This window comes from Ambystoma mexicanum, chromosome 14 (assembly GCF_040938575.1).
Source record: "Ambystoma mexicanum isolate Mex_15411 chromosome 14, UKY_AmexF1_1, whole genome shotgun sequence".
NCBI lineage: Eukaryota > Metazoa > Chordata > Amphibia > Caudata > Ambystomatidae > Ambystoma > Ambystoma mexicanum.
The window spans coordinates 553,558,057-553,576,112 of record NC_090940.1 but is presented as its reverse complement, the minus strand read 5'-3'; the positions used below and the strand labels follow the sequence as shown (position 1 = coordinate 553,576,112).

General features: G+C 44.1%; 1 protein-coding gene across 1 annotated transcript in view; it reads right to left on the bottom strand.

Moving 5' to 3' along the window:
• The window catches only part of DIO2 (iodothyronine deiodinase 2), a 38,079-nt gene extending 21,402 nt beyond the window's left edge, over positions 1-16,677 (bottom strand). The window contains exon 1 of the mRNA XM_069637866.1: positions 15,964-16,677. Within this exon, the coding sequence (XP_069493967.1) occupies positions 15,964-16,347 (384 nt within the window). The 5' untranslated portion in view covers positions 16,348-16,677. The remainder of the gene's footprint in view (positions 1-15,963) is intronic.
• Between the last annotated feature and the right edge of the window lie 1,379 nt (positions 16,678-18,056).

The following is an 18,056-nucleotide window of genomic DNA, read 5'->3' as shown; positions in this document are numbered from 1 at the left end:
TATAAACCCTACGAAAGGGGGGCTTGTGGCAGGACCTTGCCCAAATAAAAAATAAAAGATAGGTATTTTTTTCAGTATTAGAGTGATCGTAAAAAAAGTTTTCATTATTACATTTTTCGTTAAAATCAGTGATCCTTCAAAAGAGCGTGCACCGCCAACAGGTGTTCCCCACAAAAACCGGCTCTCTACACACTGCCCAGCCACACACACACCAGCCTCCGCTTCTATTGAACAGAGGCAGGTCTGCTTACACACATCTGCTTGCACTGGCTCTCCGAAGAGTGGCTGGCAGTGGTGTGGTTGTATTCTTAATGACTGGTTGAAAGCATTCAAGGCTGTGTGTCTCTCGGATAGCTCAGCAAGTAGAGCGCTTGCTTTGACATCTGTGCAGAGCCTGCTGATGCAGATTCGAATCCCAGGCCAAACTCAGCCTTTCATCCTTCGAGGTCAAAAAATGAGCCCCACACACTGTCGGTAATTAATAATAAGCAGTGCTCAGATGCCTGAGAGTTCGTAGTGCTATTTAAATGCAAAATCATTAAATTTCTGTATCGCCACTTGAACTTTGGTGGGCAGATTTCAGAATTACTTAGCATCACTCGAACTGAGGGTTCTTGGTGGCATATGCCCCACACAGCTTTATGCATGACACAGATCCCTTTTAAATGCATCTTCTACGCCAGTGGAGGCCAAGGAATTGCTCTTAATTTGAGGTAAAATGTGGTCACCTGCTTATACTATTACTTTTTTAAAGGCCTATTATATGTTAAGGTTTGCTAATGGCGACCTGACATGACTTGTGATCAGGTGGGATCAACTCAGTAATTTGTGTGCAGGAGTGGAAGTCTCGCAAAGACATCGGGCATTTGGAAGCCGGCAACCAGGTATTACCCAAATTAACCTTTTACAATTGACCTTTTGTCCTAATTGACCTAATTATAGTGGTCCTAATTGACCTTCTGCACAATTGACCTTTATATTATTTTAGTTATTTTATATATGTATTGGGTTGGTTTTGGATTGTAAATAATATAAGGGGATTGGGTGGGGTGTTGCGGGGGGGTTTTGGATTAGGTGGGGGGTTGCGGGGGTTTACCCCCACATATATGTACCAATTGACCTTTTAAATTAGGTCAATTCTCCCGAGGTCAATTGTGAAAAGGTCAATTAGTATACATCCTGCCGCCATGATGATCACTTCCTTTCAAGGGCAAGTGATCAGTGCTGAGGCTAAGGTCATGCCAGTTTATCCAGTGTTTCCATGGTGTTGTAGATCTTTCTAGGTTTGGGGTCAAATGAATGGCACGGCCTCATGTTCACCTCCAGTGAGTGCAAAAGCCTCGTATTTGGTGCCATTAGGGAGACATTTTCCATCACCCAAAAATAGACATGACTCACACACCTAGTGATGTTAGCCCAGCACTCGTCTGTTTTCGAGGTGGAAACTGATAGGGGTGTCATTAGTGTGCATCTAGAAATGCAACAGCTGCAGACAAATCAGCTAAGCCAAGCACTTCATATTAATGTTGAACAGCCGGATGATCGCGAAACAGAATCGGACTGAGCCATAACATTGTCTCGGACGCCAATGAAAAAGTGGCCCACATTTGCAAATGGCAATTCACTCCTTTTGCGACACTGTTTGAATAGTACCCAAGGGTTGAGTTTTTTGATGAAATGTGATGCAAATTGTGCATTTTAAAGAATATTTATTCAGCCTCACTCGTCAAACTACTAGCCACATGGTGAAGTAACTCATCAAACGGGCACACATTGGGCAGAAAAGTGGACCACTTCGACCAAAATAAACTGGCGCACACCAGCATTTTGTGTGTTTGGTTCGGCCATGGGCCTGTTGCCCTGCAAGCCAGTCCGACCCTGTCAGGAAACACCTTGATATGTGGCACTCGTCACTGGAGGATACGACAGACCCAATTCTGTTTTGTTGGCTGTGGCAATAGTGCTGGGGTGTTTGCTTTTATCTGGGGAACGGGTGTAGTTGACAGGTCTTGTAAAAGTTTACTGTTCCTTCGAAAGAAGTTTAAGACTGTTGGAGGCTTGTACCTTGACAGCCTATAGCAGGGGTATGCAACCTGTGGTTCTCCAGATTTGCTGAACTATGACCCCCATGATCCGTCGCCATTAACTATGATTGATGGAACTGTTGGGAGCTGAAGGCTCAAATATCTAATTTGACAAAGGTTGCCGACTGATGACGTTTTAGGCCAATTGGCATTAGATTTCAGCAGACTATTTCTTCCAAATGTTATTTTATATTAAAGCAATGATCGAAAAATCAAAGTTAGAGCTACAGTTGTAATTTTGTTTTTACATCAAATCAACTTAGACATGGACTTGGAAAATAATCTCATAGTAGAGCGATGGGTGTCCGGGAATTATTAAATTAATGATTTATAATAAAGTCTCAATTTACACTGATAACTCCAAAGAGAGGATAGCTCAGGGGCAATGTGCTTGCCCTTGGAATCAAGGCGTCACGAAGCACCAGAGGTTCGATCCATGGGTCCGCGTTTGGAAACCTCTGGGTATTAAGCGCGTTATAAATAACCAATCATATCAAAGGAATATTAATAGACAATCAGCTGTCCTATGACTGCTTGGCTGGATTGCCACCTTCAAATGGGGCTTCTACTTTCCATAACTAAAAGCAGAAGCAAGCTCTGGAACAAGAGAAAACATATTTCAGTTAAGATTCTGCACCTTTCCAATTTGTATAATAATACATTCCAAAATCTAACCTATTTCTGTACCCCTGCAAAGGCTGGCATTCAATTCACAACAACGTTAACGTTTCTTCAGGGACAGTATAGTTGTATACATTCTAAGAAAATTAAACCGACCAACTGTGATATGTTACCAATACAGATGAGCCACGGAAGTAAATAAGAAAGGACATTACTCAATTGTTAAGTCCATAGTGACAAATTTAAACTAAAACAAACTTTGGTGCCATTAAAGAGCTAGACAATGACGAGACCTACATGAGAAAATGTACTATCGTGCCTAATTTGGTCGAAAATATGCATGTCTATTTTATGTCCAAATCCTAAAACAGGGGTCTGAACGATTTGGGTGTTTTGGACTCCAGTTCCCATCAGTCCTTGGTAGCATGCTCAAAGGTGGTGGATCATGGGAATTGTAGTCCAACACATCTGGAGAGCTGAAGGTCGCAGATCCCTTATTGGGAATATTGGGGAAGGCACAGCTGATTGCCACTGTACAGCCGTTTCATCTGCTATCCTTGCAAGTCTACAGGCCACAGTATTGCTGCTTGTCATTTTTTTCTTGTAATGGTACTTGATTTACACATTTTCAGGATGAAAGGCTACGATGGCCCTGCATCACGATTCGCACATGTGAGGTGCAGTGTACCCTCAAATTAGAGACCACACAATTATGAAAATACACCCTTTGGCCTATACAACAAACCACTAAATGATCTTGTGAGCCTGGGCATGGATTGCCATTGCTTTGTCAATGTCACTCTTTGTGTGATATTAAAAGTCATCTATTTGTGGATCAATAGCAGGAGTCTGCAACCTGTAGCTCTCCAGATGTTTTGGACTCCAACTCCCATGATTACTCACCATTAAGTATGCTGGATAAGGCTGATGGGAATTGTAGTCTAAAACATCTGAAGAGCCAAATGTTGCAGACCCTTGATCTATAATACAAGAGTAAATGAATCTGAATGAATTCAACTTAAATTACTCCAAAAAAAGAATTTATTGTCCTCTGTAGCAAAAGAACGCTAAAATAAAATCCACATGGTTGCACCATTCTGTCCTAAATGAGGAAGTTAAATTGGGCTGTTCCTTGGACCAGACCATGCTTTCCCAGGACACTTATGCTGTAAAATGATCATCTTTTAGCGCCCTGGGTGGGACATTGGAATCCTGGGGCCAATAATTTGCTGCTGTAGCCATGGATCCTGATAGCCATCCGGATTCCATGTGTCACAAGCGTGCTCCCTGTTACCTGCGTCATCTGCCTCTTCAGTACTTCCCGCGTCTTCCCATTGCTTGCTCCGGCTCGCCAATACCACATCATGGTGCTGATCCACCGTACATCCTCCTCCTCCTCCTTCCTGTACGTCGGCAGCCCACTCCATGGACCGACACCTACTGACCACCTGGTTCCTGTTAAGTGGACCTGTTTGTTTTTCCCCCCGGCTTTTCTTGGCCAAATGTGCAGTGTGTTTAGTGCCCATCCCTGTGACTAGGTGCTAATGGTCTTATTGCCTGCATCTTCAAGCAATAGCACTTAATAGTCATCTTTAATTTACCAATTTTTTTAGATGGAGGCCACCCTTTCAGACCGGAACAAACTAGAACTCCTAGACAGGACCATCACCAGTGATTATATGGGTTACTACATTGCCCTTTTTATGGGCGTGTCTGAGAAAGGGACACATTTAGAGTTCAGTACTGCAGTGACATCGAAACCTGTCAGTCCTGGATAAGTGCCAGAAATTGGAAATATGAATTTAAATACCATCTCGCATTTAGGCTACATTGAGTGCAAATTATTGGAAAATGGTCACACGTTTTTAATATACATGATTTGTTGATTGAGTGTGTGGGTGGGATTGCTATGACTGCTTTTTCGTGTATTTTTTTTATTTGTCCCTGTCCTCCTGTGTTGAATTGGGATGTTTAGAAAACATGTATAATTAAATCTCTGTTGTTTTTTTAATCATAACCTCTGAACTCTTTGTCTGCAATGATATTGTTCTTCGCTGAGTTTAGAGAGCAGGGAAACCTTCTGGTAATGAAATTCCAGCTACTTTTACAGCACCGCCAAATTCAGAGTTTCAAAATTTGGAAAAATCTGCCCGGTTTTGCTTGGAGGACACAACCGATTGCCACCTTTGATATTACTGCCTGTGGTAAATGCCGCAAGCAATAAAAGAGCAATCCCTGTGGAGTCCAAAGAGACTCTGAAATTGGGAAAAAATGAAGGGTCCGCATGCATCCAAATCATGCGGACCCTTGCCATTACTGCATGCTAACCGCATGCAGTCACAGTATTTATGTTTCCAGAGGAAATATAGCCACACTCGAAATTATGCTGAATTGATGGGGAGGAAGACCCCTGTGGCTAACCAAGAGGACAGTCCAGGGGAAATCCCACACCCCCAAAAAACAGAAGAGGCCAATAATGTCACAAACCCCTGTTTTATTTGCCAATACCCATATAAAAAAAAGGGACAGCACGAACATTTGGCAAATCTCTGCAGCTCTCAACAACCCCAAGCTTGACAACATCTTATAAAGCATCATAAATGACATATAACTTTGCAACACCCTAAGGTGGAAAGAGGTTGGATAAGGGAATCAACTATGTATATTTCATATAGGGGTTAGGGCGATCATTGATCAGGCACTATCCGCTAACTCTGCCTGAGACCACCTTCTGAATTGGTACAGGTAAAAACATGTCATCAGTACACTAGGCCATTGGACGATGCAACAGTATGTGAGGCAACATGGACGGAGGGTGATGATTGGTCAGTGGTGGCTTTCTCAGCCCTAGCACTTTTGGAAGGTTACCAGCACATGCGCACAATAGGAGGTGGTGAGAACGACACCAATGTGCTACTTGTCCCAATAAGGTTCTCTTAGGCCAAAGGCCAGGACATTTAGCTTTCAACATTGCACTGCCTTGTATCTTTAGTCTTGAGAACTGGATGGGAACCAAGGTCTCCATCTGTCTACGTCTGGTTCTAATGAACAGGCATTATTCTCAAGCTATAGGTCACGTGTGTGGAGACCACATTTTGGAATATTAAGCTAAGCATTTATGAGGATCCTAGCCCTTTTTACTGCGGGTGTCGTTACCTCTCTTGGTCTCTAGAGACTTCTTCGAGACACTTTTTCTCTCAATATTAACTGTGAGTTGGTGGGAATCTGACCTTCCAATATTACTTGTTTCTTTACTTATCTAAGAAGACTGTGTCTCATGTCTAAGAACTGCTATTGTCTGTAGTGTTGGGTGCTGATTCAGGCCTTTATTCCGTGTGTAGCCTTGGCAAACATGTGCTCTTTTACTTTCTGGGCTCTTTCACTTGGGTTTTCTGCTAACTCAGTGAGCCAGGTCACCCGGCAAACTTGAAGCCTCTCTGCTGTCTTCCATTCCCTCATATGTGGTTGAGCCGTCCATCTTGTTTTACATGGCCACTCGTGTTAGTTTCATTCTGCATAAGCAAGCATTATGTGTATCCTTGTGCAGCTTGCATTTCAGCATAGAAAGTATGTTTTCTAACCTATTGGATGCAAGCATATTCTTCATGTCTAAGTGCAAGTTGACCTGTTGTTCGTGTATCTTCGTGAAGAGTGTGAATGTGGTTTGTGTCTAATACCCCTAAGTGTGTCAGTATTCAGCAGTGACATCAGCAGCGATGTCATTCTGATCACAGCTCGTTTATGTCCTTGATAGTCTGCAGGTTTAGTAGTTCTTCAATCCCTGTGAGGTACGGTCAGTAGGGTTGTCTCAGTGAGTATCAACTCTCCCATCGCAATACTGTGGTGGTGATGAATCAGAGACCACCAGTGATGTGCACCTGCCATTTCTGTAGCACCAGGACGCGACAGGTGTCTACAAAATGAATGACACCTTCATTTGTCTCTCTTCAATGCCCAAAGTGTTCTCAATGTTTTCTGGGTCTCCAATGCATGACAGGAGAAGGTAAACAGGGGCACAAAACTCTGTTTGCAAACATCTTACACTGACTAGAAGCAAGACAATGCAGAGCAATACATGTTTAGAGACTGGTCTCTGGTATTAAGTGTGCTACAAAGTTGAATTAATGTATTAATTTAATTTAAAGTGGTTTGCATGGGGAGTGTAAACATATGTACCAAGAACAATAACCTAGAGGGATTGACGGAATCAAAGGAGCGCTTCAAAAAGTCCCTTTTCTATTTTCATGGTAGCTGAGAAGAAGAGATGGAGGCATGGCATGGAAGAGGTGACGGGTAATCAAAGATTAGTTTTCCTTCTTATTTTCTGAAATGGCAAAGCAGAAGTCAAAAGGATGAGGCGAGCGGGAGGCAATATACTGCTTGGACACAGTCTTATGCCATTGGGTACAGCCTTGTTCCGGATTGATAAAGGGGCCACGCTAGGTGCCAATTGTTAAGAACTCACTGCACAGATGTGTGTGGGTGCAAGCAAGTGCGCATGCGGCGTGAGTTTGTGTGTGACCTAGAAATAGTATGTTCAGTTTCTGTAGGGCTGACTCAGTCTTGCATCCTCAAATGGTTTATAACGTAACCAGTTTCAGGCAGCGCTTAGAAATGCTGGAATGTGTGGTAGCAAGAGTTCCCTAAAGCACAAGTTATAATTAGTGATAGTATCATTATTAAGCAAGATGTAGAACATAGAATGAAAGGAGTGGTTACATTTTGCTATGAATCATTTTTTTGGGAGGTGAAATGGTATGTGACATGAACTGATTCAGAGGAGTAAATTGTTGAAACCCGGAAAACTCCCTGGGGCACGATTTAGATGAAAAAAAAAGTTGAACATGCACACCTGCTGCAATATACATTATATATTTAGGGTTAGATGAACATATACATGTTTAAATTTTGGTGTAGGGGTTTTGACTGAAACATGGATAATTGGACATTGGGCTATGTTCAAAGTTTTGGGTTGACCGTAGATTTAGGCATTTAGCTCTATGTTCTGCTATGATGAGTTAATGTTTTTTATGCTGCTACAGTCACCATTGTAAGGGGTACATTTGAAACTGAGGATCCAGTTTAGCTGTTTAGATGTAGTGCTTTAGGGTTCTGCTTAAGTAAATATGCTTATTCCATTTTAATGTTTACACTCTGGAGAATGACTAGAGGCTTAGGAAATGTAAGTTATTGTATATAGTCTAAGAATAAGGGTTAATATTTAGATTGTGTAACTTAGTTTTAGGCTAAAGTGCAAGGTTAGCTTTAAAGTTTATGGGTGTGGGGTTAATGTTTCAATTTCAGGCTCAGGTTTGTGATTTTGATTTCAGGTTTATGATCTCGGTTTCGTTTCGGGAGCTTAGAGATTAGTTGAAGACATTGGGGGTTGTTAGGGTTTGCCTAGGTATATATGCGCCATAAGTGACGAAATAACATTAATGGTACTTTACAAAATGTCTAAGTAAATTAAATAAATATGTTTAGAAGCTTCACTATAGGTTAATGGGCTTAGTTTTAGGTGTTTCGTGTTATGATTGTATTGGCAGGTATACTTTCAGAACTTTAGGTTCAGGCTTAGGGTTTGGGCAATTCTGAATGGGGTAGTCTTAGGGATTTAGGTTTGGGATAATGCTTAGGTTTTAGGGTTTGGGGCTTAGTCTTGAGCTTTAAGGTTTAGATGTACAAATTTAGGTTTAAGTTTGGGGATGTTGGCTAAATTATTAGGGGCTAGAATTAGGTTTAGGGGTTTAATGTTATTACTGTATTATCAGATATATGTTCAGGCAAATTGCCTTGGGTAGAGTTAGGGATTGACGTTTAGGCTAATGCTTAGTGTTAACATTTAGGTTTTGAGGTTTATTTCTAAGCTTTAATGTTCAGATTTACAGATGTATTCTTAAGTTTGGGGATTTGGGCTTAATCTTTGCTGGTTAGGCTTAGGTTTTAGAGTTTAGTCTTAAGCGTAGAAATGGATACATTGGTTTAATGGTATAAAACTAGGCTCGGGCCTTTAGGCTTACATGTCTAAGCTTGGGGTGTAAGGTGTTAGAATTGTGGGCATTGTCATAGGTTTAGGGGTTTTAGGCAAATGTTAATGGGATCAGCTTTAGTATTAGGGGTTTAGATGTAGGGTTGCGTTTAGTTTAGAATTAGGATTATGTGCCTCTGGGTTTAAGTGTTTAAGCTTAAACGTAGATATGTTTTGGCTGCAGATTGAAGTTTGTTTTGGTTATAGGGTGATTTTTTAAGTTTATGAGTTTAGACTTAAAGATTGTGGTAAAGAGCTTTACACTTTAGGCTTAAATGTTGATAATTTGATTAGGGGTTTGGTTGCAGTAAAGTCTTGAATTCGCTTTAACGGATAGAGTTAGACTTATGGTTACCTTCCGGTGGTGTCAATGGAGGTAGACATTCATGTAGGGTGAGGGACCAGGGCTTGATTTTGGCTTCGGGATTGGGTTCGGACTCCAGTTGAAATGTATTGTTTGATGTTTGGTTTGGCTCTTTGTAAGTCCTAACCTCACCCTTACTGGAATCACATCAAGGACATTGTCCCAAATAATAACATTTGTGTGCAAATGCTGATGCCGTTTTTTGGGGGTTGGAGGTTGTGGCGCTGCATTGTAGAGGCTATTACTATTGGAAGGTGGTAAACATAAAAGCAGTACAAAAATGAATTATTGCCCAAATGAGTGATTGAAGGCACCATAGGTGTTTGACATGTGCCACGCCTGCCTTTGTAAGATACATGCGTTTACTACATAATATAAGTGCGCCTTCACTTGTATAGACATATGTGTGACGTATACGAGCAATGACACAGTGTACACAAAGTCACATAGTGGTATTTGTAGCATGCATTGTAGCCTAGTATACATTGTACATATACTAATTGATCCCCACAAAGGAGTTTGGTCAACAGAAATGTATTCAGAATGTATTTAAGGTTGGGACAAAATAACCTCAAAATACGAATGATATCCAGATGGCAACGTCTTCCTTGTGCTCATTAAATGTCTGTAAAGATTAATGGTTCTTTGGCTTCTGCAGAACTCTCAACGTCATTACTCGTAGTCTTAAAATGCTAAATGTCCCTATTCGCCTTGTCTGCGTCTTTCAGCTTTCACCCATTAGGTGTGAGGGTTTTTCATCTTGGTTTTGGCAGTTTCCTGTGCAACTGGCTTCGGCCTTGGAGGTGGGCCTGAGTGAACATTGCAACACAGCCCAAAGCCTTGTCAGATAGGAAACCACTAGATATGCGTTACCGGTCATTCCCGTGGCTCCTGAACATTTTTCTGTTCCATGAACCTCGTCTTGTCTCCTCTCTGCCGAGCTTTAGTTTCCTCCTTGCCACCATGCTACATGCTCATTCCCAGGCAACCTTCACCTATTCCTAGGGTCACCTTACTGTCCAAAAACCCTTTAGACCTCCTTGATCCTTCGCCACTGGCTTGCTCCTCCCCCTCTAAATTGCACAACCCATAGACGTGCGCATGCCCCTTTCTTGCCTCCTTAACTCCTCTCGTCAGTTTCTCCTTGGTTCTCTTCAGCGCCTCACTTCTTCTCCCCACCTCATCCTCAACCTTGCACTCTACCTACACCTCAGTTCTTCTTTCCCCCTCCCCTCTTCGCCTACTCAATTATGTTCTCCCCTCCCTCTCAGCTCATCTTTTCACCTCCTCCTGAGTAACTTCACCACTTCCTCCTTCCCTCTTTCTTAACTCCTCCCCAAACTCCAGCCTCCTCCCAGCCTCTCCAGTCTGTACTCTCCAACCACATCCAAACCACGGTCTTGCCCAAGCACCCACACTACCCCTTTGGCTTAAATAGGCCCAGGATCTCTGCCCCTGGACTGGGCGTTCTGCTGTTGCATGCAGCTAGTACTCATAGCGACTATCTAAGTGTGATTGGTGTACTGAAGGCAGAAGGTCAATCTCTTTGAAGGAAAGTATGGGCTCGCTGAGCTGCCGCAGCATATGAGCTTTGATTTCGGCCGCTGCAGTTTTGGGGTACAGTGAGATGATAGAGAGGAGAATCCCTCTCTAAAAAGCTGAAATAGGGACTTGGTGAGCACAGTGTTTGGAGACACTATTTTTTAACCCCTTAAGTGCCAAGGACGAGTATGCTAGTTAATGGCATCTCAGAACGGTTACTGTCCACATCCGCTCCTTGCCCCTCGAAGGAACTAGCCTTCCGGTGATGCCATGTGGCAACGCTCTGCCCCTGACCGTGGCACGAAAGGGGTACCAGGGGATCTCCCCACAATCCTTCCAGGCCCAGAATTACACTGCCCCTTTGGTGACCCCACCATGCACCCAGCTGGCCAGGCAGGAGGGGAGTTCATCATAACACTTGATGTTCCTTATGCAATCTGTGTTACACTCTACATACTCTGCCTAATGCACCCTATGCACCGTGTGTTGCCTATGATCTATTGTACATACCATCTAGGGACGCATATAATATAATGCATACTGCCAAATATGTGTGGTATATACATATGTGATGGCACAGTGCATTGTGTAGATAGTGCCAATACGTCGATACACACTGTTATAGTTGTGGAAAGTTTAGAAAGATAATGAGAAATGCAAGTACTGAGTTTCTCCAGAGATATAAGTAACCATTGCCTGGACATTTCCAATGTTTATGTTATAGTGTGAAACAATGACGGCATGCGTGAGAATGGATACATGCACGACAGTGTGGATGTCAGTATGTCTGGAAACGTTGCGGTACTGAATGTGTACTATAGTGCGTGTGCGCGGGGTGCGCATGCTCATGCGGGCTCTGAGGCCCATGGGAATGTAGCGCAGTATATAAAAAATAAATAATTATAATAATAAAGTGAGTGTATAGAAGACTGCCTGGAAACATTGTGACACCAAATGTGTAAATGTATACTGCAAAGTGAGTGTGTATGTGTGTGTGTGTGTGTGTGAGAGAGAGAGAGAGAGAGAGAGAGAGAGAGAAATAGAGAGAGAGAGAAGTGATTTGTGAGTGTGCTTGAGTCAGTGAATAAGTGAGTAATTGTATGCTAGTGAAAAGACGCACGAGAGTGTTTCTGACTGTAAGACTCTCCTTTTAGCATGTGGTGCAAATTAGAGTTTGTGAGTGTGTGAGTGTGTGTGTGTGTGTGTGTGTTTATTAGAGAGCATGGAGAACCAATGAACAGGGTACTTTAATGTCTAAACATTTAGAAGTGTCTATGCATGTGTGGTGTGAGTTAGTTTGGGTGCAGGAATATAACTGAGCATGTATGTGTCTGAGTGTATGTACAAACATCTAAATGAGTCTGTTACCTGGGTATGTTCTTGTGTGTGTGTGTGTGTGTGTGTCAAAATGAGTTTGTTTTTTAATCTATTGGTTGTAGCAGGTGTGCAGGCATGCGAGTATGAGTTTGCACACCTGTGCATGCATGTGTGTGTGTTTTGAGTCAGTGGGTCATTTGCTAAAGTCAGTGATTGCGTGACAGTGAGACGTGAGACGGTTTCTTACTGCATGAATGTCGCGTTATGAATGAGTGGGTGTGACACAGGATCATAGTGTGTGGGAGAGAGTTCATCCATGTCTCTGTTTACATACATGTATATGACTGAGTGTTCATGTGGAAGTTTGAATGTATGAATCTATGTGTGTGTGTGCATGTTTGTGTAAGAAAGAGAGACTGAAATGAGAGTGTGTGTGTGAGAGAGAGGAGATAGAGAGGCAGAGAGAGCAGAGAAATAGAGCGAGAGTACACAAGGATGTTCATGCTATCGGTGATTGCGTGCACGTGTGTGATATACATGTGAGTGAAAGTATAGGATTTATCATGCTGTGTATGGATGTATATGGAGATGTGTTTGTGTGTGTGTGTGTGTGTGTGTGTGTGTGTGTGTGTGTGTGTGTGTGTGTGTGTGTGTGTGTGTGTGTGCGCGCGTGTGTGGGGGTGTTTGTGTGTAAGCAAGCATATATGTGTGAATAGGATAATGTGTGTTTCAGTGCCAACCATTATGTGAATGTGTAACTTTGCAAATAAAAACAAGTGTAGATGTGAGTGGGTGCACACATGCACATGAATATGTAACCTGAGGATCTGAGGATGTGTTATTGGATGTGAACATCCTAGACTGAGTTTGTGGGCCTGAAATCAGGGCTGAGTATGCGTGCTAGCATGTATGTGTACAGGTGTCTTTGTGTGAGAAATCAGGTAGTCTGGATACATGTGAGTTGATCATTGAATATATATATTTATATATATATATATAAAGGCACACAATGTTCTAGGTGTAAATGCATGTATAGAATGGAGCACATGTGAATGTATTTTCGTAAGTGTGTATATGGGTTGAATTTTTGTAAGATTTAGTTTTTTGGGGATTTCGTTGTGATCAGACTTGTATAAATGTAAAAATGTGTGTGTGTGTGTGTGTGTGTGTAACATGTATTGCTTTTGTGCGAATAGCTGAGCATCAGCAGGTGTGAGCATTTCTTTGGGTACATTTGTGTGTGAAAATAAGTAATTGTGAATATAAACGGATATTTTGTAATTGTGTTTGGGGGCGTTTTTACTTGTGCACTGTACAAGTGTTTATGTTTTCATGTTTATTTCATTGTATGTGTGTGTGCGGGTGTGTGAATATGCCAGTGAATAGGAAAGCATCCTTGGGTGGCTGTGTGTAGGCATCAGTGTGTGCATGCATGTGGGGTGGGTGTGAATGCGAGTTTTATAGAGTTAGGTGCGAATATGTGTGTGTCAGAAAACATATGTGTGGAATATAGTTTGAGATAGTGTAACAATGAAGCAGGTGCTGTGTGTGAAACTAGAGAGTATGAGATTATTGTGGGTGTCTCAGAGTACGTGGTGTGCTACATATTTGCGAGTAAAAGATTGCATGAGCTAGAATGTTTGTAAAAGTGTGCGCAAGAGCATGTGTGTGTGTGTGTGTGTGTGTGTGTGTAATGGGGTCGATAAGAAAGAAAGAGGGAGAGCGATTTAGATTTTGTGATCGTGTGTATATGTATTTGTGCGAAAGAGTGCAGAGTGGATGTGCGAGTTAGAGGCGGGATGGTTAAGTAAGGAATTGACAAACTAAGAGACTTGACATCTTGTGAGGGGCATATTTTCTCAGGGGACTGCCAACCAGCAGCTTCTGCAGTGTCACACGGCTTGCCTCCCTTCCCGCCTCCGCCGCTTTCTCTCCCATGAGTGCAAAACACTGGATCGGACTAGCTGGACCCCTGCCATTGCCAGAAGGCAGCTGGCAAAGTGGGGATCGCCCCGCCCCCTCCCCGCCCAGCCCACGCGGCTGCACTCTGAGATGAGAGCTCAGCAGCTCCTAGCAATCATTAGCCTCGTGCATCGATCGGGGGACCCCCCCCACCCACCCTCCCAGCCAAGTGTAAAGTGGTATCTTCCCCCCTAGTGTGCAAACGTGAGGGCTATGAAAGGAGGCGGGGCCAGATGCAGCTTCCCTTGTCATAATCTGTGAGAATAAGAGGAGGGACCTTTGTCTGCGTGGTCACTCTCCCTGCCTGGAACCGCCCTTTCACCTTTCTGGGAGCCAAGCGCCACTTATGTCCCCGAAACACATGGCCGTTTAACGTTATGCATTATGGCGCCAGGGGCGTCTCTTGGCACTGACCCAACAGGCGCTAGTGATGCCCAGAACCTCTGCAAACATCAATGTGTTTGGACCAGCTCAATATCCCCCCACCCTGGGCGTGATTAGTAACTCTGATCTGTCACTTACACCCCAATCTTTGCAACAGGCACTCAACCCACTGCGCTATCTCACGAGATCTGTTCGGACCCAGCACCAACGGCAAGCATCACGGTACAGTCAACGAATCGTGGCGTAACCCGCGTTCCACTGCACACGCCAATACCGTGTTTATAAAAGTCGAATCCAGCATAACGTGCATCTAAACCCATCCCGCCCACCCACTCAGAAATAACCTCGCCCCACCTCCTCAAACCCTGCGGTGTATTCGAGTTGGAGTCCTTGCTGTAAAGTACTGTAAGATATTATACAAAGAGATAGCCCAACGTTGGAGTACAATAGGATACCCACTTTTCCAACTCTAACCAAGGCAAACTTAGTTCTCCCAAGGAGGTGAAGTCTAGCGAATGACCCCTTTGTGAACCCTTTATTATAAACACCCAATGTTCAGCTCTGGGTTAATGTGTACGCTATCGGATCTCAAGGGGAGTCCCACTGTCACCTTGCTCTTCTGATAAATAACATGTCACTCATCTGTGGCAGGTGTCTCCTGTAAGGATCTGAATGCACCAGGTCTGATTGACATCATGGGAATACAGCGTTTGTGACAGGTTCGGGTGCTTCCAAGCCGCCCCCCTTTTCCCTACAGACCCTAAGAGCCAAGCAGTGAATCTCCTGCAACAAGAAGACTTGCTTCAAGCTAAATCCTTAGTCACAAAGTACAACTTTTCTTACTCGTTATACTTAGAAATCAGCTTCGAGACATCTCAGGTATTGGTAAATTTGGTGGGCAATTTTCAGTAGCTACAGACAAGAATGAAATCAAGCATTAGAAAGAATGAGGGACTTGTTTGTTTTGTCATTTAAATACATTGCCTTGATGGGAGGAGACTGGTCTAGTTGGTAATTGTTAATTGCAGGATAAGATGGCCTTAATTCTAGTTTTGGCAACGTAACATCACCAAATTTTAGATCATAGGCAAATTCCCTAATCTTCCTAAGCGTCAGTTTCCTTGTCTGGTTAAATTAGAAGAGAGCATAGCAGGTGTTACTATATGATTGCAGATGGTACTGGATCAGTCCACATTATACATATGTAACGGCACTGGTAAAAATGTGCAACAGCCCGGCTAAAACCAAATTTATCACCACGATTGATGAATTTATTAACTCAACAATGAAAGGTGTGCTGCCTTGTTTTCCAAAGTTACTGCATTAGTTGATGTATTTGCCTTTATCGCCCAATTAAATGGTACTCATTTTGTAGAGTTTGGTGTCTAGGAAGACCGAGTCGGCTCTCGCTTATACAAGTGTATAGATGAATTTTCAATTCTCTTCAAACCTTGGTTGAAAAGTCAAGAGCTTCCAGGAAATACCACCAGATTTCACAGGTGTGTGCAGTTTTTTCTCATCACAGAATTGGCACCTCGGTTTGTAAAGTAATAAGGAGAGTTCCATTGACTCGTAAAATGCCACAAAGCTCCCAGGAACTAGACATTTCCAAATGCCTCGATCGACCCAGAGCTATGTTAGGAGATCCTACATTTCCTTACCTGCTTGTAGGCGTCCAATAGGAAGCTGTTCCAGACACAGCGCAGCCCTTCTGAGGTCAGCATCCGGCGCCGCTCGCCACGCGTCGACTTGGACCGGCTCAGCAGCAGCACCACGTGCTTCAGCAAGATGACGGAGTCGTAGAGGGCCAGGAAGAGGCAGTTGCAAAAGAAGCCGGGCACGATCTGCAGAGCGATGAGCAAGTTGGCACTTGGCAAGCCCATGCCGGTTGCCTGGCAGCGGCGCCCGGGCACCTTGGCTTCCTCGCTGCCCTTCACCCACATGAGGGAGAGGAAAAAGCCCACCAACTTCTGCCTGGCCGTGTTGAAGAGGACGCTTCCCCAACAGGTGCCACCGAATGCAGGCTCGTCGAACCTAGCCTGCATAATGTGGTGGGTCCTTCCACAATGGCATCGATAAGACTATGATTTGCCAGGTCAATCCACGTGAGCTACCCACTCTCTAACACGTTTTGGGAGTTTAAGTAAACCTTAAAGACAGCAGTGGTACGGGTAAGGTTCAGCGCCAGATAAATGCACAGAGCGTACACCAACGTGGGCAGGCAGCGTGGAGCTCCAACTTCGCTCTGACCCAGCACATGTGCTAGCAGGCATCTTTCCCCCCGTGCTGCTGCCGTTACCACATCTCCCCCACCCCCTCTCTCTCTGCCTCGTTCTCCCCTTGGCACCCAAAGGTCCCCTCTGGTGCCCTCGGCAGCTCTCCCTAGCCTTTTATACATTGCGCAGCTAATTGCTGCAATAGAGCGGGAGGAAAAAAAATAATCTCCCTCCTGAATCTATTTGTGACGTCAGCGCCGAAGAGGGCTTTACTTTGGCCGCCGTTACGCTGAATAGAAAAAGGAACTCAAACTTTTTTTTCCCCTCTGCTGAGGGCGGGACTACTTTACGCTTTTGTTATTTACAGCCGAGACTAAGCGTCTCTCTCTCTCTCTCTCTCTCTCTCTCTCTCTCTCTCTCTCTCTCTCTCTCTCTCTCTCTCTCTCTCTCTCTCTCTCTCTCTCTCTCTCTCTCTCTCTCTCTCTCTCTCTCTCTCTCTCTCTCTCTCTCTCTCTCTCTCTCTCTCTCTCTCTCTCTCTCTCTCTCTCTCTCTCTCTCTCTCTCTCTCTCTCTCTCTCTCTCTCTCTCTCTCTCTCTCTCTCTCTCTCTCTCTCTCTCTCTCTCTCTCTCTCTCTCTCTCTCTCTCTCTCTCTCTCTCACATTTTCTAGAATTCGAGAGGGCTTACCAGCCCGGGACATTCCTGGCAAGAGGGGGTCCCCGGACCGGCTTGGAAGAATGAGGGGCGTGGAGGGGAGAGGGGGGCGTTTATATCTATTTGCTGTCCAGACCACTTTCCTCCAACGATTGGGATGTCATATACAAAGGCCGGGGCTCCCCTTTAAAGTGCCCGTTTCCTTTTGGGGAGTGTATGCCAGCTTATTCAGCGTGTTGCATGCGGCTCTCCTGAAAGATATACAGCTCTCCCGCCTAAGTGCTCCAGTCTTGAAGTGCTCGCACTGTCTGGGGAGCGTGTGCTGTCTTGTGAAACGTGTTGCGCGCAGCTTTGCTGAGAGGTCCCGCAGCTTTGCTGCTCCTGCCTTGCTGAGAAGTGTGTGCTGTCTTATTAACCGTGCTGCCCTGAGCTCCGGGGCCATATATTGGCCCCTGGAGGGCTCCAGTCTCGCTAAGAAATGCTCGCACTGTTTGGGAAGCGTGTGCTGTCTTTTGAAACGTGTTGCGCGCAGCTTTGCTGAGAGGTCCCGTAGAATGTGTGAGTACTGTCGATTACAAGTATAGTATCCCTACTGAGAATGTGTGAGTACTGTCGGTTACAAGTATAGTAGCCCTTCTGAGAATGTGTGAGTACTGTCGATTACAAGTATAGTAGCCCTTCTGAGAATGTGTGAGTACTGTCAATTAAAAGTACAGCAGCCCTACTGAGAATGTGTGAGTACTGTCAATTACAGGTATAGTATCCCTACTGAGAATGTGTGAGTACTGTCGATTACAAGTACAGCAGCCCTACTGAGAATGTGTGAGTACTGTCGATGACAAGTAGAGCAGCCCTACTGAGAATGTGTGAGTACTGTCGATGACA